Below are 24,229 nucleotides of genomic sequence, written 5' to 3' on the forward strand. Positions count from 1 at the left end.
TAAGTTTTATGATAGCCCCATTAACAACAGTCTGCCAATTTTACAAATAGACCCAAATGGATAACTGATATTTTTGACGTGGAGGCCAAATTTGAAAAAATTGTTTCAGGTAGACACAAAATGGAAATTTTTTTAATTGTTCAGCAAAATTGAAAAGTCTAAAAAAAAATTAAAGTCAAATAAAATGTTTTGTTTCAATATTGAGGTTTTTAAAACATTTTAATTTTTTTTTCAATAAAATTGAAGTAAATTTTGAAATGAAACATCTTTCTGAAACAAAAAGTTTAAATGTTTCATTTCACAAAATGCCAAAACAAACCAATTCAACATTTCTGGGTTGTTGTTTTTTCTGATTGAAATAATTTGCCAAAATGGACCTGAATTCACAAATCATTTTGGTGGACCCAAATCTGCCTTTTTCAGCGAATAAATGATTTGCATAAAAATTTCACTCAGCTCTAGTTACAAAAGCCTGTAGACTTCAGTGCACATGCGTACATAACTAATGCAGTTTGTGTACTAATTGCTCAATTCAGTTCCTTTTGAAATCAATGGGAATTTTTCCTTTGGCTTCATTGGATGTTAGACTGGGTCCTGAGCATTTTAAAATATAGTCCGCATTTGCACATTGAGATCAATTGTGTCTAACTTTAGCACATGAGTAGTTCTAAAAGGCTAACTTCAAGTGTGTCGTTTTTATTGTGCAAAGGAGGTGGAACTTGAATGGGGTGCTTTTACAATCAGTTCTTGATTCAGCAAGGGACTTAAGTGCATCTTTAACTTTAACTACTTGATTAGTGGGACTGCTTCAGCAAGTGATTTAAGCATATACCCTAACCCGCGCTCAAGTCCCTTGCTGAATCAGGGCCAGCATGAGAAAGGTCTCCATTGCAGTTCCACCCAATTCCTTGCACAGTAAAAATGGCCATCGACTGATACAAGACTCTGTAGGAGCTTGTGCATATGAAACTTTTATTCCATCAGCACAGGTATTGTTTTACATAACTGAAAATGGTATGTGACTGAAAGGGAATGTAGAGTAATATGCCACAGCTTCCTCACCTTTGGGACAGTGCTCTTCGTTCCAGACACAGAAAGGGCCTATGTACAAAGTATACAATCTGGCCTGTGGGATTCAGACAGAAAACTCAAACTCATGGGTAAAATCCTGGCCCCATTAAAGACCCAGTAACTTCAGTGATTTCATCCTATATTTTTAAAAGTTTGCTAGTAGAATCCTAATATGTGATACTGTAGTTTTGTTGCTCAGTGAAGGGAAGAGCATAGAGGCCACTGGCAGATTGTAAACAGATTGTAATTGGTTGACTGAAGTTCTGTTATCAGTTATAGTTCTAATTATATAGACCAAAACCTTTAACCAGCATTCCATGTCCATAAAGGAACCAGAAAAGAGGAACATTAAATAATTCTGTTAATAATAATCATTAAGGAGATAACTGGCTTCTTTTATTTGTTTCACTGAAAATAAATGAAATTATGCAAATTAAATGCAATTATCTATGCAAATTATCCTTGAGGCCATTTTAATTATTTCCTGTTCAATTAAAATGGATGAAATATGATGAAAATCAGAGAAAACAGGTAATGTTTTCAAAAGCAGCTGAGTGACTTAGGAGCCTAAGCACTATTTTAAAAAATGACTTTAATGAGACTTATCCCAGGTCTAAACTACCAACTTATGTCGGTATAACTATGTTGCTCAGGGGTGTGGAAAATCCATTGCTACACTGCAAAATTGGCCATTGCTACACTGCAAAATGATGTTGACCTAACATATGTCGGCATACAGCCAGTGCAGTTACTAAATCGTTAAACCTGGCTCCTTGTGTTGGCGGTGCTCATATTCACCAGGAGCGCTTGTATCGATTATATTGTCAGTGTGGGGCATTATGGGATTGCTCCTGAAAGTCAGTAATAGTCGATGTAAGGAACACAGTGTCTTCACTGACATCGTATCAACCTAATTACATCCACCATGACTCTACGCCACTCAGTGGTGTTACTAAATTGACGTAGAAAGGCACTTATATCAGCGGTAGCCAAATTTATGTAATGACACTTTCACAGCTAGGTCAATGTAAGGCAGTTTATGCCGACCTAACTGTATAATGTAGACCAGGTCATAATTATATTGACCTAACCTACAGTGTTGACAGTGCTAGGGTTTGCTGTCTATTGTGGAGGACTTACACCAACAGGAGAAGCTCTCCCATCAGCCTACATAGCATCTTCACTAAGCACTACAGCAGGACAGCTGCACTGCTGTAAGTATAGACAAGCTCTCAAGCTCCTAAGTGCCTAAGTCACTTCTGATAATATGATTTGGGCAATTTTAAAAATGTTATATTTCAGTTCTGTGAGATAAATTTAAATTAGCCAGCTACAGTGTTCTCTTTCTCCCACAGTCTAGGCTATCACCGCAAAATGGGAAGTAAATCTGACCTTTCATATTAAATTAGATTTGTGTTACTTTTGTAATTTTAGTGTTTCCTACTGTTACTCTTGAGACGTTATAGTGGGGTCAGCAGCCTTTGGCATGTGGCCCATCAGGGTAATCTGCTGGCTGGACGCGAGACGTATTATTTACGTTGACCGTCCGCAGGCACAGCCCCCCCCCCCCCCCCCCGCAGCTCCCAGTGGCTGCAGTTTGCCATTCCTGGCCAATGGGAGCTGCGGGAAGTGGCAGGTTGCAGGGAAGTGCGTTATAGGCTTTGAGGATTACGTCAACACTGTGCTCAGTCCTGTGCAATATGCAAAAAATAAAGACAATCCATGTCCTCAAAGAGTTTATATTTTACCAGGTTGTTGGGGTAGGACTATTTGTCTATTAAAAAGCAGATTAATTATAGAATCATCGACTTTAAGGTCAGAAGGGACCATTATGATAATCTAATCTGACCTCCTGCACAGCGCAGGCCACAGAATCTCAGCCACCCATTCCTGTATCAAACCCCTAACCTATGTCTGAGCTATTGAAGTCCTCCAATCGTGATTTAAAGACTTCAAGGTGCAGAGAATCCTCCAGCAAGTGATCTGTGCCCCATGCTGCAGAGGAAGGCGAAAACCCCCCAGGGCCTCTGCCAATCTGCCCCGGAGGAAAATTCCTTTTCAACCCCAAATATGGCAATCAGCTAAATCCTGAGCATGTGGGCAAGACTCAACAGCCAGACACTCAGAAAAGAATTCTCTGTAGTAACTCAGATCCCACCCTATCTAACATCCCATCACAGGCCATTGGGCATATTTACCGCTAATATTCAAAGATCAATTAATTGCCAAAATTTGGCTACCCCCTCCATAAACTTATCAAGCTTAGTCTTGAAGCCAGACATGTCTTTTGCCCCCACGGCTCCCCTTGGAAGGCTGTTCCAGAACTTCACTCCTCTTGGTCATTCTTGGTCATTTAGATGGATGCTGGTGGGTTTTCTTCTGTGCTTTGATTTGTTTAAAGTATTCTCTTGTCACATAATTCAGTGTTATTTGACTATTACGTCACATTCTGCTTCTCACTTAGAGCTTGAGGAATCACAACAGCGATGTCCTCCATGCTGGAATCATTTTGCCATTAAATTTCTCATTTGGGATTGCTCTCCATTGTGGTTGTTTATCAAGAAACATGTGAAGTTTGTGGTAATGGATCCATTTACTGACCTCACGATCACCCTTTGCATCGTGATGAATACTCTCTTCATGGCATTGGAGCATTACAAGATGACAAAGGAGTTTGATAACATGCTTTACATAGGCAATCTGGTAAGTGAATTTGAACCCAAAAATATATCTGGAGAGTTTATTTCTGCTCTTTCAAGTTCTGAAGGCTGAAAACTACTGGTGCTAGAGGTCTTAGGAAGAACCCATTTGGTGTGCTGTCAGCACAACCTTGTACATGTCATGCCAAGCAAGGGTAGCTTGCTTTATTTGGTGGCCCTCCTGGCATTTGAAGAGAAGTGAAGAAAGAATATGTATCTACTGTCACTAAGCAAGCATACTCTGCTGCTCATTAGTGGACAGTAAAGCGTCACTTCACTGCTGAGACCAACAGATTTCCAGTGGGTAACTATTCTAGGAAGTGAAGGAAGAAGGATCTTAAAAAGTTTTTAAAAATCAATAATAAGGATGTATAGGAACATTAGTGATTTTTTTTTAAGTTAAAGAATCCTATGGAAAAAATAAGCTAGTGCCCCAGTGGGGAAGTAGCCTTGAGTTATCACTTTTATAGTTATACTACAGCCAAGATTTTCAAGTGTCTAACAGAGTGATAAAGTTTAAGGCCAGACAGGACCACCAAATCATCTAGTCCAATCTCCTGTATGTCATAGGGCACCAAGACCCCTAGCACCTACACACTAAACACAACAGGTTTTCTCAGTTTTGGGCTTCCTAGCTTGAGACATCTACAGCGCTCTGATTTAGGATCATGCTGAACACCCACCTTCTGGAAATCAAGCTCTTTTAAGGGCTCTCAAGTTTGGCACTCAGAAATTGAGGCACTCAGAATCACTAAACCTTTGAAACTATTAGCCATATTCTAGAGAAAATACAGGCAGTATATTCTCCTACAGATTATCATCCAGAAAGAAGCACATACTGGGTTTAAGGTTATTTTCATTTTTGTAAAAAAAATGGTACTAATCAATTATTGAAATACTTGAGAAAGTATATCTGTGTCCATTCACACTATTGCACCAACATGGACTCCTGGAGCTGACAGGTACAAATAGGCAGAAGCAACTGTTAGCTTCTCAGAGTAGTCCTTTTCTCTTGGAATCTGCTGACCACCCGATACAGAATTTTCCCTCACTACTTCTCTCCATTCTGAAAACTGCACCAATTGACTTCCTCCAGCAGTGTCAACTACTCTCCTAGGCAGATGGACCAATCAGCAGGTCTTAAGCTGTTCAGTCTTGAGAGATTTCCCTTTGTAGCTATGGTCAGTGAGGGGCTTCTGTATTGCTCCAAGACCTATGTTATTGCTCTTCATGGATAGCACCAGCTATAAAAGGAGCTAAATAGCCCTCTAATTGGGCTGCATTGGCTCCCCTTAACAGCAGACCCATGTTCAGGAATTTTGATGCCTCATCTTATTCCCCACATGGACAAAATGGAGGTCTCCCAGTTCCTGGGGCTTCTCAGCATGTGATCAGGTGGCAATTCTGCAGCTGCCCACTCTGACACCCCAGAGCAAAGATGCTCATGCTCCCTGCTCTGCACTTGGCCTATCATCTTTTCCCCTTGCCCAGTCTACAGGTAACTTTAAATTCCAGCAGCGCCTGTGTGACTCCCCCACAATTCTGCCTGGCAGAGTTTGGATGGCCTATGTGCAGCCACTCTTAGTAGAGGAGAAAACAGAGACAAGAAACAAAAGAAGTTGAAAAGCAGTTGACCTTATCTTGCTCCAAGTCTCTCAGTACTGCTGTGCTGGAGCCAATTCTCCTGTTTGTGGTAATGATGAAAAAATAAAACCAAGCAGGCATTCTTCTTGCAATGCTGTTTGCAGTGGGCTTCAGTGAAAGGACAGTTCTTCAGATGAAATATCAGTGGCTCAAGACCATCCTTGGCCCTTCCTCCTCAGTTTTATTAAACCCAAACTTAAATGGGTTATTAGTAAAGCTAGGCACAGAAAGGTAATTCTGTTTCACCAAGGTTTTCAATATCTCAACATCTGGTTCTGTTTCGATTTGGGATGAAAACCCAAAATTTCAAAATTCTCCACAAAAGGGAATGGAGTTTCAGCTCCAGGCTGGCTGGCTGGCTGGAGCTGTGAATATTGGAAGCTCTGGGGTTCCCAGGTTTGAGGCAGTTCACTTGGTGAGCTGCCCTGGAGCCATGGACCCTGGAAGCAGAGGCAATCTGCATAGTGGGCTGCCCCAGAGCCATGGACCCTAGAAGCCCTAGAGCCCTGATGCCCTAAAGCCCTGGACTGGCAGTCCAACAGCTGGGATGCTGAGGAGCCAGGCGGGTGAGCTGGCAGGAAACCTGGCAGGTTTTTGATGGAAGGTCTGTAGGAGCCCTGCCTGAGTTCTGTTGGAACATCGCTGAGATCAAACAGTCTCTTCACAATGTTTCAATTTTGGCAAATCAGCAAATTCTGATAAAACAATGTTTCAACAGAATTTTTCCAACTGGCTTTAGTTATTAGCATGACTTTATGAAGAATCTCCATCTGTCTCAAGTCTCCTCACTGCAAGTTCCTAAAGGAGCAAAATCAGTATTCTCTTCTTCCTAGCCAAACTCAAAAATGCTAGTAGTTCTCCACTGTTTTCTGATAGAGTTTTCTCTATAGCTATCCCTCCTCAGCAGATAGGGTAGTATTAAATGGGGGGAAATAATAGGATATAAAAGACCATTTGCTTTTTTTCTCTAAAGAAATCATGAAAGAAACAATAGAAAGAAAAGGAAACAAGTGTCCTTATCCTCTGAGAATAAGAAGGGAGAGTGCAACTCTTCATCTGGCACTTGTGAGAATCAGTCATTGAAGAGCTTCAGTTCTGATGATATTATTTGCATTATAAAATTATGCAACAAATCTCTGGTTCTCTGACTCCCCAGGTTCATCATCTAAAGAAGATAATGTTTTTACCTGATATCAAGAAAAATAGCAGAATTATACTCACATCTCTGCATGCTTCATCTGACCAGGCTGCCTGCAGTGATGCCAGTTCTTCAACACCAGACAGCAATATTTTCTATATTTTTCAACCTTCCAAAGAAATCAAGAGGTTATTGATCTAAATTAGATTGATTAGCAACATCATTAATATGTATACCATAATCGTATACCATAACCAATACCAGTTTATGGCTCCACTCCTGAAGACAATGTCCAAGTAATCCCCTATCTGGATGATTAGTTAGTGAAAGCAGTTTTTTGTACAATCACAGCTAGCACTGAACAAGGTTCCAGTGATTTTGTGATACATTTGTGTTTGGAATTCATAACTAATACACAGAAGAGTCACTTCTGCCTTTACAGATTCTGATTCCCTCAGAAGCTCTGATGTCTTATTAGCCCTAGAGTTTCCATCTCAAAAGATTATTGATTAAAAAGAAATTGTTCCTCCTGAGTCATCCCTCAGCAAGACAATTGCATGATGTGCTCAGCATGATATCATCAGTTTTTGAGTCAGGATCTGGGTACAACTTCACAAACATTGACTATGGTGTTTAATATCCCCCTGGAATTTTCAGTCACTGGAATACTAAGTATCTCTAACCACAGTGACTCAGAAATTGTTAACTTGTTGGAAATCAGAGGTGAGTCTGTCTGGTGCAGTACCACTGCTGGAGACCAGTTGGGCTGAAGTAATTTAGCATGTTGGTCTTTTAAGAAGGATGGTCCATCCAAAATGTTTTGACCAGAGAAATTTTATCTTCCTGATCAGAAAGAGAAAGGCATTTTAGATATGAAAACATATAAAATTGCTATATGAAAGTCTGTCTACCTGTTCATTCATTCCCCAAGCATTATTTATAGAGTAAATGTTGCAGCTTCCTCAAATGCAGGTTTGGCCATTTGTTCCTTAGCATTGCCATTTTATAATTCTATATGATCCTCCCTTATCTCATTTGGTTTTCCTAATTGTTACTTAGAGCCCATTAATCTGTCTTGCTGGAGCACTATTGCAGAAACCTAGTTTATAGGTTAGACAGAATTTCCTCTTGTGTGAACATTACTGGTAGACCTAAGTCCATAACATATACATATCTTCTGATCTCCAGTGTGCATTGACATAGGCTGTTGTATCATGGGAAATCAGCTGCTGTAATATGCAAATACAGTAGATGATTTTTCAAGACACACAGCTGTGAGCACCTTTTACCAGAGGGTTAGACTCAAAATAAAACAGTATGTGAAAAACTGTGTGTCTACATACTACCTTCAATTATTTACAACCTTGTACTTATGTATTTAAATCAGTTTTTTTGAAGGGATTTTTAAAAGCACTAGATTTAGCATTTTCACACAGTTTGTGAGTATGGGTTCAAATAAGATACCTCCTTTAAAATCTGGTTTGCCATCAACAAACAGGCTCCCCTCCATACGTATGAGTATGTTTTACATAAAAATGTTCAGATTAAAAAAATTTCACTGTGTAATATTTGAACTAGGTTATAAATAAACAAAGTGTTCTCAAGGCACTTTCAAAAGCAAATTGCCGTGTCTATTTTTAAAAGAATAATAAGACTCAAATTAGAGTTCCTAATGACCATCACTGCCAGCAGTAATCTGAAAGTGCGAGGATTACACTGCATGGGATGGGTGCAATAACAGAAACAAAAGGGCTAACTCTACAGGTATGCTGGAAACCAAAAGTACCTCTTTAACTGTGTCATGAAATCACTCTCACCTCCCCACTGAAATTGACGGACTTAAGCTTTTTAAAAAGCACCTTTATTCTCCCACCTTATTATTGATATCTGTTTGTCTGAGGGAGATGAAAATTAGTGTCTTAATTCAAAGGTATAGCTCATTCCCTGTTGTTGTTTGATGACAGCAATACTAATATTGTAAAAGGATCAGACAAGCCCAGAATACTGATAATACTGACAATAAGTACTGACGGTACATTAGAGATGAAAGAAGAAAGGTTTGCTGGTAAAATGTTGTTGTCTCTGTATTTTAATTCAACATATCGGTAGGAAATCATTCATGACAGGAGATGTGTTTACAGACTGATCTCACTTCCTCTTTCCTTTCCACAGGTCTTCACTGGGATTTTTACAGCAGAAATGATCTTCAAAATAATTGCCTTAGATCCCTACTACTATTTTCAGCAGGGCTGGAATATTTTTGACAGTATAATTGTTATCCTAAGCCTAATGGAACTGGGTTTATCCAGCATGGGAAATCTGTCTGTTTTACGCTCATTCAGATTGGTAATGTTTCCTTATTCTCTTTTGCAAAACATAACCCCTTTCAAGAATTTATTAGATTCTCTTAAAATTACATTAATTGAAAAGGAAATAAAATTTTACAAATTAGTGAATGCCCGCAGTGACACTAATTATAGACTATGGGCCAAATGGAATTACTCCAGATTTACAACAGAGTAAATGAGAACAGAATTTGACTGTTTAGCTGTGTCAGTTTCTTGCGACACATTTAAACTGAGTTTGCATAGAACTTAATAGAAAAGTCGATAGATAATTAATGAACTGTGAAGCTCAAGAATGGGTCGGCAACTTCTGGCACGCAGCTCGCCAGGGTAAGCACCCTGGTGGGCCGGGCCAGTTTGTTTACCTGCCGCGTCCGCAGGTTCAGCTGATCACAGCTCCCACTGGCAACGGTTCGCCGCTCCAGGCCAATGGGGACTGCGGGAAGAGGCGCAGGCCAAGGGATGTGCTGGCCGCGGCTTCCTGCCACCCCCATTGGCCTGGAGCAGCGAATCGCAGCCAATGGGAGCTGCGATCGGCCGAACCTGTGGACGCGGCAGGTAAACAAACTGGCCCGGCCCGCCAGGGTGCTTATCCTGGTGAGCTGCGTGCCAGAGGTTGCCGACCCCTGCTCAAGAACTAGTAACATGTCACTTTACAGGTTTTTATTCCTTAAATACATAATAAACATGCCACTGTATTTTTAAATGTAGTCAAAAGTGGATAGCTCTGCATTAATCGCAAACTGATTTTTTCCCCCAGAACCTATCACCAAAACACAAACCTGTCTTGCAGTGAAAATCCTTCACTGTCAATCCCTTTAAATGTGCAGAGGGGTGACCCTCCATTAATGGGAGAATCTGTTGATGCATTGGAACAGAAAAGTAGTTTTCTTGCTAGCCTGACACTTGTGTCGCATTCATGTACCAAGATGTCCGTGCTAATCATTCTGCCCATTATGTTGCTTCACAAGTTTTGCAAGATCATGAAAACAAACTTTTCTTTTCAAGAAGACTTAGCTGCCCTAACTTTACCATCTATAAATATTTGCTCCCTGAAAATTGAAAAAGTATGGCCTGATGTTGCCAGTGGCTGAATGCCTCCCACAAACCCTCTTCAGTAGGCATTAAATTAACCCCTGTGCAGAGAGCCAGTATAAAACCTAGGCACCATTAAGTCCTCAAAATAGGTCTTAAGTGGGATTTAAGTGATTTATAGGCCTTATGGTCCTAGAGTTGTCAATTTTGGTTGGATGTATTCCTGGAGATTTCATCACATGACATAATCTTTAATTAAAGATTAGTCTTTAATTCCTGGAGACTCCAGGCCAATACTGGAGGGTTGGCAACCCTATATGGTCCTCTGCACAGAGGCGAATCTCTGGGATTCAAAGGTAGCAGCATCTTGCTAAGGCCTACTCAGGAACACGCAGGAGAGCACCTCCCTTTGTGGGATTGGGCCCTTAAAAGTCCAGGCAGCTTGTTTAAAGTTATCTTTTTTGAGACACAGGAACACAAAAGGTAATGTTAAGGACTGAGGCTATGTTCTCTCTCCCTGCTTTCACAACCCTCTGTCCCTAACATTCAGTGGCAAGGAATTGGTAACATAGGACAGTGGTTCTCAACCAGAGGTACCTGTACCCCGAGGGGTATGCAGAGGTCTTCCAGGGGGTACATCAGCTTATCTAGATATTTGCCTAGTTTTACAACAGGCAATATAAAAAGCACTAGCAAAGTCAGTACAAACTAAAATTTTATACGATTTGTTTATCCTGCTCTATATACTATACACTGAAATGTAAGAACAATATTTATATTCCAATTGATTTATTTTATAGTTATATGGTATGAATGAGAAAGTCAGCCGTTTTTCAGCAGTAGTGTGCTGTGACACTTTTGTATTTTTATGTCTGATGTTGTAAGCAAATAGTTTTTAAGTGAGGTGAAACTTGGAGTACACAAGACAAATCCGACTCCTGAAAGGGGTACAGTAGTCTGGAAAGATGGACACACCCTCTATTCCTAATGCTGCATAGCATATTTTCTGAAAAAAATCATTGCCTGTCATATGAGAAGCACAAATTGTACTGTAATAAGTATGGCTATCGTGAGTCTAACAAAACTGCTGCTAAAATCACTCTGTACTGCACATTGTTTCCTAGTATTAAAAATATTTAATATTTTTACCCATTTTTTAACAATTCAGTACCAGGAATGTCTGTTGTTCTATTAACTGAGACTGTTTTATGTTTTGTTCACAGCTGAGAGTCTTCAAATTGGCAAAGTCCTGGCCAACCTTAAATACTCTCATTAAAATCATTGGTAACTCAGTGGGTGCCCTGGGTAACCTCACCCTGGTTCTGGCGATCATAGTCTTTATTTTCGCTGTGGTAGGAATGCAGCTTTTTGGAAAAGACTACTTAATAAAAGTCAGCAAGATAAGCCCTAATAACAATTTGCCCCGCTGGCACATGAACGATTTCTTCCATTCATTCCTTATTATATTCCGAATTCTCTGTGGAGAATGGATTGAAACCATGTGGGATTGTATGGAAGTAGCTGGACAACCATTGTGCCTTCTCGTCTTCTTGCTGGTCATGGTGATAGGAAACCTAGTGGTGAGTTTTCATGATTGTTTTTTCCTATTTCTATTGTTTGTATGCAAATGTACTCCCTTTTCTCTCAAGAAGTTACAGATCTCCCGTGATGCACAGGTATTTCATATCTGTTACTTTCTGGAAAATAGTCTACTTTCTTTTTCACCCAAAGAACTCTTTTTCATACCTCAAGGACAAAAACTGCAGAATTGCTTTACTGATTTTGAAAAAAATTAGGCATTAATTCTCAGAGGAACATAAAGGTTTTCAGTAGAAAAAAGGAACTTGAATTGATGATAATGATTCCTTTTACTTAAGTTCCACTAAAGGCTTGTGTGTTTTACTCCGATGTAAGTGATTCATGGACCATGTGCTGTATACAAGAGTGAATTCAATTTAACTGTCTCCATACCAGAAGCTATTTTTAGTTCAGTTAATTTTTGGACAAGAACATACAAACCTTACAGCTAATATTGTGTCTTTGCACTGTCCTTGAATGTGTGTAGCCTGCTTGGTCTATGGAGTTTAGGTTATGTTTACTGTAAAGTCACTTCCTTGTTTGTTTTCTAGTAGAATATCCCATAAGTAAAGAATGAGTTACATAAGCTCTGAACCTATTAAGGCTGAATCTTATGTCCCTGTTGTCATTTTATGGAACACTTTGCTGGCTTGCAGTCATTGTGGAAATGTTTTGCTTATTCAGCTTACCGAGTGTGACATTATGGATCTGATGGGTTTGGTGTTGATACAGTAAGCTGTTTAACAGTGGATTTTGTCCCTGTTTGCTTTACATTATTCTTTTCAGAACTCAGCATTTTGGTTTGAAGCTCTTCGTATAGGATACCATGACTATGGGGAAAGGAATTGAAGGAAGCAGAGCGAGGCATTTATATTTGAAAGCTAAACTAAATTAAAAAGATCAGAATTATATTGAAAATATTTTATAGAGATTGCAAATTATCTTTTATGGCTGTTGACTGCAAAACAATGTAAATATTAAAATCTGGTTTTACAAAAGGTAATGAAATAGTTTTTTTAAATGTGCACTTTTTACAGATTTTCCTTTGAAGCTACATTTGGCCTGAAGAATTAGGACACAGTGAATTTTTTTCTGCATATCGAATATGCTTCTTTCTTGAGGGTTGGCAGAGGACCTGGGAAATTAATCTTCCCCCGCCTTTCATCCAAACAATTGTTTTATTCTTATTTAAACAATGGACTCAACTGTGTTAAAGAAAACTGAAAATCATATCTAATAAATATGAGAGATAATAAGTTAATAAACCAAATCATTCACTGTTACTTTCAGAGAGAGAGTGGTCAAGTCCATTTTTCCCTAGGTATTAACGCTCATCGTGTATCCTTAGCCTGCCTGCGTGAGGATCAGGAAATATAAATCAGATTCAGATGAGATTACACTAACATGGTATATATTTAAGCCTGAGTGCTTATCTGCAAACCTTTCCAAATGGAAAAACAGATACTGGTAGAGTACATCAGCATGGATAATTCTGAAGTCACCAGCCTATCGAAAATACAAATGCTAACATTATCGTTTTCAGGAAACAATTTTGTAGGCATGTGGCGACTGCTAAATAATTTGGAAGTGATTTATTGTAGCTTAATTAGTTCATAAGAGGTAGAGAAAGGGTGAGAATGTTTGGGTTTTTTTTTAACCTAACGGGAGAAGGGGAAAGTAAATAGGATGACAAATTCTGAATCATGAGAGTTATGTAAACGAACCACATTACACACAGATTTCACAATTTTGGTCTTAATGATCAGATAGCAGATTATGGGTTCTGTTCTTACTGAAATCAGTCAAAAAATTCCTATTGCCTTCAAGTGAGTATTGGGTAGGACCCAGAATCTTTTACTCACCTGCTAAATAGAATTAAAGTCACAAAGTGTGTTTAGAATATGATTAGCTTAAATGAATCCTTCATCCTTCAGTGGGAGAAGGCTCTAGTCCTGTGTGCACTAATATATATAGGAGATTTCTTTTTATAAATAATTCTAAGGCACTGGCATCTTTTGTCAACAAGGTTTTCGACTCATTTTGCTCCTAGTTTCTTATCTGAGTTGCAGAGCTCAGGTCTGAAAAGAAAAATATTTTCATGTTGGATTGCACCTCAGTTGGACTCAGAACTCTTTCCTAGACTCTGAGAGCATGAAGGAATGCATACCATTTCTGCATATATAGTGGGTCTTCATGTACATCAAGATTAAGTATATGTGAAATAAATGGATAGGTACTTAGAATAGTGTCCACAGCGTCTGTCCCTGCTCCATCTCTAAGTATTTCCATAATGTGGAGCATATTTACTTTTTAAACTCCTCCAGTCCTCTTTTTACCAATGAACTGGATTGGCCTTCCATGAAGCTAAATATATACAGGTGATGGCATAAATGTTATGATTACATGACATTTGGCTTCTTGAATCTGTCTTGTATATATTGTTGTGCCTCACTAACATAAATTCTGATGTACCCTAAAGGGGACACATGGTAGCATGATAACCTCATGCTATGTAACAGTTTAGCTGTTGGTTGGCCAGAATTTTAGTAATTCCTAAATCTTCAGTAAAAAGAACGAGGAGTACTTGTGGCACCTTAGAGGCTAACAAATGTATTTGGGCATAAGCTTTCGTGGGCTAAAACCCACTTCATTGGATGCATGCAGTGGAAAATACAGTAGGAAGATATATATACACAGAGAACATGAAAAAATGGGTGTTGCCATACCAACTATAACGAGACTAGTCAATTAAGGTGGGCTATTATCAGCTGGAGAAAAAAACGTTTGTAGTGATAATCAGGATGGCCCATTTCCAACAGTTGACAAGAAGGTGTGAGTAACAGCAGGGGAAAAGATTAGCCTGGGGAAATAGTTTTACTTTGTGTAATGACCCATCCACTTCCAGTCTTTATTCAAGCCTAATTTAATGGTGTCCAGTTTGCAAATTAATTCCAATTCAGCTGATACAGACTAACATGGCTACCACTCTAAATCTTCAGTGTAAATCCGTACTCCCTGAAAAGTGTATTGGTGTATTATGGTGTAAATATGGAATTCTGCTTATTGCTAGTCAGTTGACATTGGAGTTATCTTTATAACATTGAACCCTAGACCATAGCCATGAAATTATGCATTGTGTAACTGTTTTTAGCACCATTATACCATGATGCTGTCATCACATTGCATCTCAAGTGTCACTGATGTTGCTCTGGAGGGTATTACAAAATCAGAGGAAGAGTGTAATAGGCTCTCCCACACTTACAGGAAACAGCTTCTGAAATCTCTAACTGCATAATTATGTTTACAGTAAAATCTTACAAATGAGTTAGCATATTTCAGATAGTACCAGGGGGTAGCCGTGTTAGTCTGTATCTACAAAAACAACAAGGAGTCTGGTGGCACCTTAAAGACTAACAGATCTATTTGGGCATAAGCTTTCGTGGGTAAAAACCTCACTTCTTCAGATGTATAGCGTGAAAGTTACAGATGCGGGCATTATATACTGACACATGGAGAGCAGAGAGTTACTTCACAAGTGGAGAACCAGTGTTGACAGGGCCAATTCAATCAGGGTGGATGTAGTCCATTCCCAATAATAGATGAGGAGGTGTCAATTCCAGGAGAGAAAAAGCTGCTTCTGTAATGAGCCAGCCACTTCCAGTCCCTATTCAAGCCCAGATTAATGATGTTAAATTTGCGAATGAATTTTAGTTCTGCTGTTTCTCTTTGAAGTCTGTTTCTGAAGTTTTTTTGTTCAATGATAGGGACTTTTAAATCTGTAATAGAATGACCAGGGAGGCAAACTACAGACAAGTTATTTAAAAAGGATATAGTCAGTTCTGTAATGAGGTGCTGTCTCATTCCCAGCTGCTGTTAGTGAAATCTACTTGTGCCTCATTATGTCATGCGGGCTGATGCTAAGGACCTACATGTGATGCCACTTGCCTCTCAGAGGAGAATTTTGTAAGATGAATTTGAAAATGTTAGAATACTAGCACTATACTTTAATATGATTGACAAAGCAATGCCAGAAACAGCAACCTTGCAAACTGCTTGTTTGCGCGCATACACTCCCGCACTTCTCCTTTCAAAGCTTTTGCTAAGTATTTTCCCTTTTACTCTGAAGATGTATACCAATGTGACATCCTCTAATGAGAGGCCACCAAGTTATGCCTGCCCCCTCCCCTTCCAAGCACCTCCGGGACATCATCTTCTTCAGCACCACAAGCCTCTGCCAGATTTCACTGCTGCCTTTACCCACTTTCCTTTTTCTGGGGTTATAAACATCTCAGGATGCATTGTGTTTAATTAGGGAAAACAAAGGAAGTAATCAAGCAGTTGGCCAGCAGAACATGTCTTAAAGATTCAGGGGAAACAGGCTTACCCTGCCAGACCTCTAGGGTTTCCTTAGTTACTTCATTGTACTTTATGGAGCATCTTAGGCCACAGAATGTAGTAAGTAGCAATGGGACCTGCAGGAGTGGTACAGAATTAAAAGAACAGGGGCATGAGGCTGATACATACAAGAACCACCAGGTGGAAAGCTACAGTATTAGAGGCCAGTTATTTAGGTTTTAACATTTGTGACAATTTTACCTCAAGTTGGCTTAGGACAATTTTGTTTAAAAACAACCTCTAACTGCAATGATAATGTAAGTGCCTGGCAGCGGAGCTGCCCCACATGGCTTAGATGAGATTTGAACTGGCCTGCTTTAGTGGAACCCAGTGGAAACTTTTCTGTTTTAAAAAAAGCTAGATGTGCCTGGAGCCTGTTTTCCCCCACACTGTTTTCATTTCTCACAAGCCTTTAATGCATATTCTTTCTGCCTTAACATCACGTGATACATGATTGTGACACACTTAGAAATCTGCAAATGGCAGCATTCTTGAAACAGAAAGCTCGTCCGTCTCTGTTTTCAGGTTATAACTCTTATCATGCAGGATAGAGAATCTAATTAGAAGGTTCCTTGAAATGGAATTCTGGGAGGATGATAGTAAATTCAGGTTAAATGAAAACTGTAGTCTGAAATCGGTTTTATGCCAGCATATGTCAAACCTGGTTCACCACTGTGTTACTCTTGTTCCATTGACAAAATAGTGTAAATTTGTCTTCAGTAGAATTTGCAGGGGTGTGAGTAGAGAATCAAGGCCAGTTACAGAAGATATGATGATCCAAGCATGACATTTCAGCCTCTCTCCCCACATTCCATCACAACAGACATCAGTGAAGGAGCACTTGCTGACAGTCCCTTGATTTGTACATCCTGAGGCAGGATGGAGTAAGGCTTTGTTCTTGATGGACTAAGGCTTTAGACTCTACAACTCACTTCCCCCATTGGTCTGACAGAGCCTGACTTCATTGACATTCAGTGTACATTTCCACAGGCTGGTCCTGTATTTCAGGCAGACCATGCAATTGTCTATGGTGGCAGAAGAAATACAGAACCGAGACATGGAAAAGTAACTATACCCTCTTCCTGCAGCAGATGCCTCTCCCTGGGTGCAAGAACCCTCCCTATGGCATCTCCTTTCTCTTCCCCTGCTGCCTATCCCACTCCCCCCACCCACCTTGCAGCTGTGACTCCCCCTGCCTCTCACCCCAAGCAGAGGCTTAGGCAGATTGCCTACCACCTGGCTGATTAGGACCCAACAGACTCTGCCTGGTCTGAGACTAGACCAGATGAGGCATACTAAGCCCTGATTAGTCCCCATCTCCTGGAACACTAACAGCACCTTTCCCTTCAGGGAGCAAGGTGTGGAGGAGACCAGTGAGAAGTACCCCCTCTCCTGTAGAGAAAATGGAAGAATCTGAAAGAAACTCCCTTTCCCAAGTGACGGAGAGTCTCGTAGGTTAGCCAGTGAGAGGGGACTTGCGTGTAGAGCGGGATTGTGTGTAGAACACCGATAGTTGTGTGTGGGGCCAGCAAGTATGTGTGAGAGACAGGGTGTGAGTGGGGAGGGGGAGAGACTGCGATTGGGAGCGTGAGTGTCTGAGAGGCAGGGAGTGAGTGGGGAGAGGCTGCGATTGGGAACAGGGGTGTCTGAGAGGCAGGGAGTGAGTGGGGAGAGGCTGCGATTGGGAACAGGGGTGTCTGAGAGGGAGGGAGGGAGTGGGGAGGGTCTGCGATTGGGAAAAGGGGTGTCTGAGAGGGAGGGAGGGAGTGGGGAGGGTCTGCGATTGGGAACAGGGGTGTCTGAGAGGGAGGGAGGGAGTGGGGAGGGTCTGCGATTGGGAGCGGGGTGTATGAGAGGCAGGGAGTGAGTGGGAAGAGGCTGCGATTGGGAGCGTGGGTGTCTGAGAGGCAGGGAGTGAGTGGGAAGAGGTTGCGATTGGGAGCGGGGGTGTCTGAGAGGCAGGGAGTGAGTGGGGAGAGGCTGCGATTGGGAGCGTGGGTGTATGAGAGGCAGGGAGTGAGTGGGTAATGGATAGAGGTTGCGACTGGGAGTGGGGGTGTGGCAGAAGCAAGGAGTGAGTGGGAGAGGCTGTGATTGGGAGTAGCGCTGTGTGAGAGGCAGTAAGTGAGTGGGGAGTGGGAGAGGCTACAATTGGAAGTGGGGTGATGAAAGATGCAGGGGATGAGTGTGGGGGAGAGGCTGGGATTGGCAGTGGGGGGTCAGAGGTAGTGAGGGAGTGGGGAGAGGCTGAGATTGTGAGTGGGGGTTTGTGAGAGGGATGGAGTAATTGGGGAGGGGAGAGGCTGTGATTGGGAGCAGGGGTTTGTGAGAGGCAGGGAGTGAGTGGGGAGGAGGAGAGGCTACAATTGGAAGTGGAGTGATGTAAGATGCAGGGGATGGGGGGGGAGAGGCTGGGATTGGCAGTGGGGGGTGAGAGGTAGTGAGGGAGTGGGGAGAGGCTGTGATTGGGAGCAGGGGTTTGTGAGAGGCAGGGAGTAAGTGAGGAGGGGGAGAGGCTGTGGTCAGTTTGGGGTGTGTGAGATAGGCAGGGAGTGAGTGGGGAGAGGCTGCAATTGGGCTGGGGGGTGGTACCGAGCATGGGGGGGGATGCTGGGCTCGGGGCGCTGTTTTTGTTGTTAGCGACAAAAGGGAAAATAGAATCTTTGAAGTAACGTCTTTCAGGTGTTCTGTATGTGGATTCATTTTTCACTAACCTCCTAGAATGTTCTGGACTTTTGTAGAATCTCACGGAACCTTCCTGAGAACTACATTTTCCGCCAACCTCCTAGTATGTTGTCAGCCACGCCCTTGCAGGTATTTAAGGGGTGGAGCATCACCAGTCAGACAGTGAGATACAAGATTGGACTGAAGTTAAGTGAGAGCCCTGCTGTGATATTGTGAACCTTGTTTTTTTGTGTAATTGTGAAAGTGTACTTGTGTTTTAGGACTTGAGTGTAAGTAGTGACTAATGAAGGACATATTTAATGAGATGCCAGAGATATCTATCGAACCCCTATCTATGCAACAATATAAAAGAAATACTGTTACTTCTTTTGCCATGCTTAACACATACTGTTTGATGACTTTCACAAGTGGTGAGCGCAGCTTTTCGAAACTCAGACTCATTAAAACATATCTTTGATCGACGATGGCCGATGAGAGACTGACGTTGCTTGCTATTTTATCACTTGAAAATGCCATTGGCCAGTCATTGGATCTCTCTGATACTGTGCTTCAGTTCGCGAGGGCAAAGGCAAAAAAGCACCATTTTGAACTAAAGGACTAGGGTTAACATTTTAAGGCTGTCACCTACTGTAACACGATTTAATACTGGTCCATCCAGTGTTGGTGCACAGTTCAATTTCTTGATGTTAGTACGTTTCAGTTATTCTTAAAGTTAAAAAGTTTCTATAAGCTTGGAGGAAGTGAATTTTTTTTTAATTTGCTTATATATGGCATGAATAAATACAGATTTACAGATCCTAGCGTGCAAATTTATCGTCTTATATGACAGGGATAAATCATGCGTGTAAATTGTGCATCAAAGTCGTGAAATGGAAACAAATGCAATAAAAAATAAGGTATTCAGAAGTTTAACAAATGGAAGGGGAGGTTCGAAGAAGCTCCTCACCTGTGGCGTCATTTGGTCTAGGACTGTGAGTGTAAGCGGTGGGCAAGGCTGGAGTAGTGAGGAAAGAAAGGTAGTAGGGCATGGTTGATGGCAAGAGCATGACAGAGAACGGAGTGATGGGAAAGAAGGAAGAACACACACAGAGTAAGTTTAAAGAAGTTAGTGTTGAACAGACGTCTCAGTGCCAGTTAGTTAACTAAAAGACACATGGTACCATGGGATGGGACCAAGAGAGAGACTGGGCAGGGTGAGAGGGAAGGCAGTGAGTGAGTGTACTGCAGTTCCTATCAGGCAGCCAAGTGCCTCTGCCTGGCCCTGCATTGCAAGGCCTTTCAGTTTGCTCAGGCAAAATTTCATCTGCTATGAGTTTGTGAGGGGAGTTTGACTAAGCTGTCTTTTTCCTGGTTTTAATTTGTTCTGAGATGCACTATTATATACTATGTGAATAAGAGCGACTGAGCTGAGCCACAAGAGACCTATTTATTTACACTGCCTCTGATTTAGAAGCTTATTTTTTCAAAGCAAAGCCAAGAATCCCACTGACTTTAATGGAAGTTGTATCAGGCCTTAAAAGGGACTATAGGGACTCTATCCCTGCCTTTCATTTCCCAATGCTCCTTTCCTTATCCTCTGCCTACTCTACACACCTTGCTGCTCCATTTTTCTCCTTCTCCAATTTTTCTCTTCATGCTGTTTTTCTCACTGATCCATACACCTGGAATGACATTTCCCTTTCAGTCCACCATGCGTCCTCACTCCCCACTTCCAAAACCCACTTCCTTCCCCTTGCTTTCCAGTGTTGTCCTTTGCACTTTCTCTCACCTACCTCATTCCTCATTTAATAAATATCAGAATTTATACAGGAAGGATCATAGATAATACATAGGCTAAGAAGGATTAGATTTGTATCAGTAAATGTCAATAGACATCTATCTCACTGGGCACACGCAAACTGAAAAAAATATTTTCATCCATAATAATTGAAATTTACATATAGGCAAAGAAAAATGCTGCTGGAGAACATGTTAGAGTTTGACTTAAGGATATTTACTTTGTGATATTGACAATTTATGTTTTAACAGTAAAACTTTTAACTTTTTGAATCTGTCTCTTCTGCCATTAAATAGTTGTTATGACAGGCCCTTCTCTAACATCCTCCCCCCACTAATTTCCTGAAACTGTGAAAATTGAAATCGATACAAATTTTAAAAATCTTAAAAATAAACACCAATATTATCTGTCAAAATTATATTCTAAAATCTTGACTTCTGCCAAGCCTAACTAGATATAACCCCTTTTCCTTTCCTTATCACTTATCTGCACTCTCGAAGTTCGTCTGGCATAAACTGGGCAAGGAACAGGCCCTGTAAAGCTGCTTCTATAGTTGTAATGCTCCATGAATATTTGAGAACAAAGCAAAGCCAGGATTTTGTGGCTTCCTCAGTCTCTCCGTACGCCTGCAGTTGTCCCACAGGTCCACTTTTAAAGAGAGGACACTGTAGCTTATCTATCTACTGCCTGCACTAGCCCTACAAAAATCCTGGCTACATAGACATTTTTATAAAATGTACATTAATGTTAGGTTAGTCAAAATATGGGCTTTTTCATAATCAGAACCCTGTGTCTATCACAACATCACCGTAATTTTTAAAAATATTTTTAAAAGGAAAATGTCTACAGCAAAGTCTTTAATATAAAAGTTTACCTTAGCTAGTCCATGTCAAAGACTGAGGGAATTTTACAAATAAGGTTAGTCAAGCTGACTAAATTGAGTTGTAAAATTCATTCCATCCTTGAAACTGGCTAGCGTTACTTGTAAAGTTCATTCCGTGCAAACTTTGCCATTTACACGGTGGTGAATTTTCTTAATTTTTTTTTAAAAAACCTACAATTTATACAGGGCCCTAATCATAGCCCCTAGTATTCATGTCTGAATCTCCCCCTTTCCACAAGGAAGCAGGGATCAGCCACCATTGCCGCAGCATCTCCCCTGCTTCAAACCTCGCAGGTAGGGAGTGAGCAGACCACGTAATAGGGTGCAGGACTGAGTGGGGAAGTATGTCATTTCCTAACACCCTATTGGTCCTGCAGATATATCCTTCTGTAGCCCCCCATTGTGATGCTGAGAACACCCCTTCAAAGGGTGTCCCAAGGACAGCCACGAGTCCTGACAGCGTGGATCCAATAGAAGGGAAGGAGGGGAAGGGCAACATGGTCACAGAGCCAGTATGAAGGCAAAACTAGCATGGGGCCTTGGCCTCCCAATTATCTAGGGGAGATCCACTGGGTTTGTTGGCCGGAACGATGGCCTGTTTGCAAGGGGCAAAGGAATGTGAGTGCAGAACTTTACAGCCAGTTGGAAAATGGGAAGAAAAGTCTGAGAAAAAACTCATGGTGACTTCCTACCCTGAATCCCCTCCCATGGGTGTCTACCTGAGAGGGGACCATCAAGCCCTATGTAGGTACCTAGTGGCCAGTAATTATGCATTTCATCAAGTGGTTATGTACTTGAAGAAAATGTCCAGATTGTTTATTTATCTAATCACATATATTCAGGGTTGTTTTTCCTCTCTCTTTTTCAAGTATTTAACAACAAAGCAAAGGGATCTGCTGCTAACGAAAGCATTAGGGATGTGATAAATATTTTATTTTGATTAGACTGGCATACTAATGTTGCCTTTTGTTCAATGTTTGCACTCAAGTAAATAGAACATCAAGAAAAGGCACAAATGATGATTGGGGATGCATTTCTAATTCAATGTGTTGCACAGCTCCTGTGAATATCTTTTAGATTGCATACTTTCTGAGGCAGGGACTGTCGCCATCTGAGACACAGATGGCGGGGGAGCAGATAATAAGGCAATTGGGGAAAGAGAGGGGACCATCAAGAGCTATGTAGTTACCTAGTATCCAGTAATGATGCATTTTATCAAGTAGTTATGCACTTGGTGAAAATGTCGAGATTGTTTATCTAATCACATAAATTCAGGGTCACTTTTTCTCTCTTTTTAAAGTACGTGACAACAAAGCAAAGGAACCTCAAATATCAAATATTTCCACTCCCCTACCCTCCGTCTCTCTAAGGGAGGGATCAGAAGGTGTCAAGTTTATGTGTGAGCCACTGCCTAGGTGCAGTGATGACTCGCACTGTATATAAATCCTCTGACTAGCTCAATGGATAGGTGCATTTACTTCAAGAAGTCCTGGCTTGTGGCCCAATCAAAGCCCATTGACGTCAGTGGAAAGATTCCAGCTGACTTCACTGGGCTTTGGATCTGGCCCTTAATGACTAGGTCTGAGACATTCTCAGACATCAGGAGTATCTGTACAAGGCACTGTTCAGCACCACTTGTTCACTCACTCCTTATATGGGCTGGAGGAAGAGCAAAGTGAAACATGGACTTAGACATGTGGGAGTCTTCTCAAGCTGTACATACCTGCCACTGCAGGTCAGAACCAGTCCTGAAAAGGGCCTTTGTGTGGTGCCGTCATTTATCCCGGCCATAAGACCAGTGACAAGGGTCAATAAAGTCAAAATACTTCTGTGCTCAGGATAGATGCGAATTCTAATAGGAATGGCTGGTGGAAGTTTCAGTCCAAAGGTCAAATTTCAAGAATTTAAGTGGCAAAAGCTTGTTAGAGCTGTCACTATGGCAGTAAAGGGTGCATGTTGGGGACCAAAGATAAGGTCAGTAGCTTTGTTTGAAGCACAGATAAGGTCAATGACTGAAGGTCTGTCAAGCTGCCAGCATTTTTAGAACACATGAAGCATTTTGCAACAAGTTTTCAAGACCTGGGCTTCACTTATTATAAAATTAGTAAAGGATGCTTCATCCCAGAGAAACGAGGCCTCAATTCATTAAAGTTTCTTAGCCCCAAAAATGCATTAACATGGAATTAGTACACTGGCTACTTTTTATAGAAAGTTTCCATAGGTTTTAATTTCTTTTCAGACTTTCTGTACGCCGAACTAGAACTGCTGTGGCCAATTTTCTTGTTTTTCATTATATTTCCCCAAGTATGTACCACCCAAAAATTGCAGCTGAGTTTGGCCCAAATGATGCAATCCTGAAATAACTAATTATTTAGCACTTAATAACACACATTTTTCTCATTTAAATGCGGGTGAAACATTTTTTAAAAAGGAAGAACTGATTAAGGGGGTTGCTAACAAGTGCTGCTCTGAAAGTAAAACAATCTCCTTGGAGGGGAATACAGTATTTATAATGAAGCTCTTACCCATTGATCTGATAATTAACATAAATTAAGGCCCAAAACTGCAAAAAAAGAAAAGTCTGTACTTTAGCAGGAAACTCTGGGGAAGATTATCATGCCCGGAGTCTTCAGTTGGGATTTAGTAGGAAGTTCTGGAGAGGTTGAATAGTTCTCTTCCCTGTCCCATGTGGCAGCAGTCTTCTTGCATAGGAATTGACCAGAGGTCCACCTAGTCTAATATCCTGTGACCAGCACCAGATGTTTCAGAGGTAGGTGCAAAAAATGCTCTCTTCTGTGTACACTCACAAAAGGCCCCATCCATTTGATGAGAAACCAGGTAGGGGTAGATAACAGGTAGTAATAGTAGATGCCTAGTAGGCAGATACTTAAACTGCATCAGCCCATAATTATAAAGCACAAAATCTAAAGTTTCCCTTGCAAATATTTCTCTTTGCAATAAGGTTATTGTCACTGGAAA

The 24,229-nt window shown here is 41.0% G+C and overlaps 1 protein-coding gene across 6 annotated transcripts in view; it reads left to right on the forward strand.

The window, feature by feature from the left end:
• The window catches only part of LOC101946771 (sodium channel protein type 5 subunit alpha-like), a 323,447-nt gene that overhangs the window by 166,090 nt on the left and 133,128 nt on the right, over nucleotides 1–24,229 (forward strand). For all 6 annotated transcript variants that reach the window (XM_065582696.1, XM_065582695.1, XM_065582701.1 and 3 more), the window contains 3 exons: nucleotides 3,536–3,774; nucleotides 8,725–8,898; nucleotides 11,156–11,512. In XM_065582696.1, coding sequence (XP_065438768.1) covers nucleotides 3,536–3,774; nucleotides 8,725–8,898; nucleotides 11,156–11,512 — 770 coding nt within the window. The remainder of the gene's footprint in view (nucleotides 1–3,535; nucleotides 3,775–8,724; nucleotides 8,899–11,155; nucleotides 11,513–24,229) is intronic.

Source organism: Chrysemys picta, chromosome 2 (genome assembly GCF_011386835.1).
Source record: "Chrysemys picta bellii isolate R12L10 chromosome 2, ASM1138683v2, whole genome shotgun sequence".
In the NCBI taxonomy this organism is placed as follows: domain Eukaryota; kingdom Metazoa; phylum Chordata; order Testudines; family Emydidae; genus Chrysemys; species Chrysemys picta.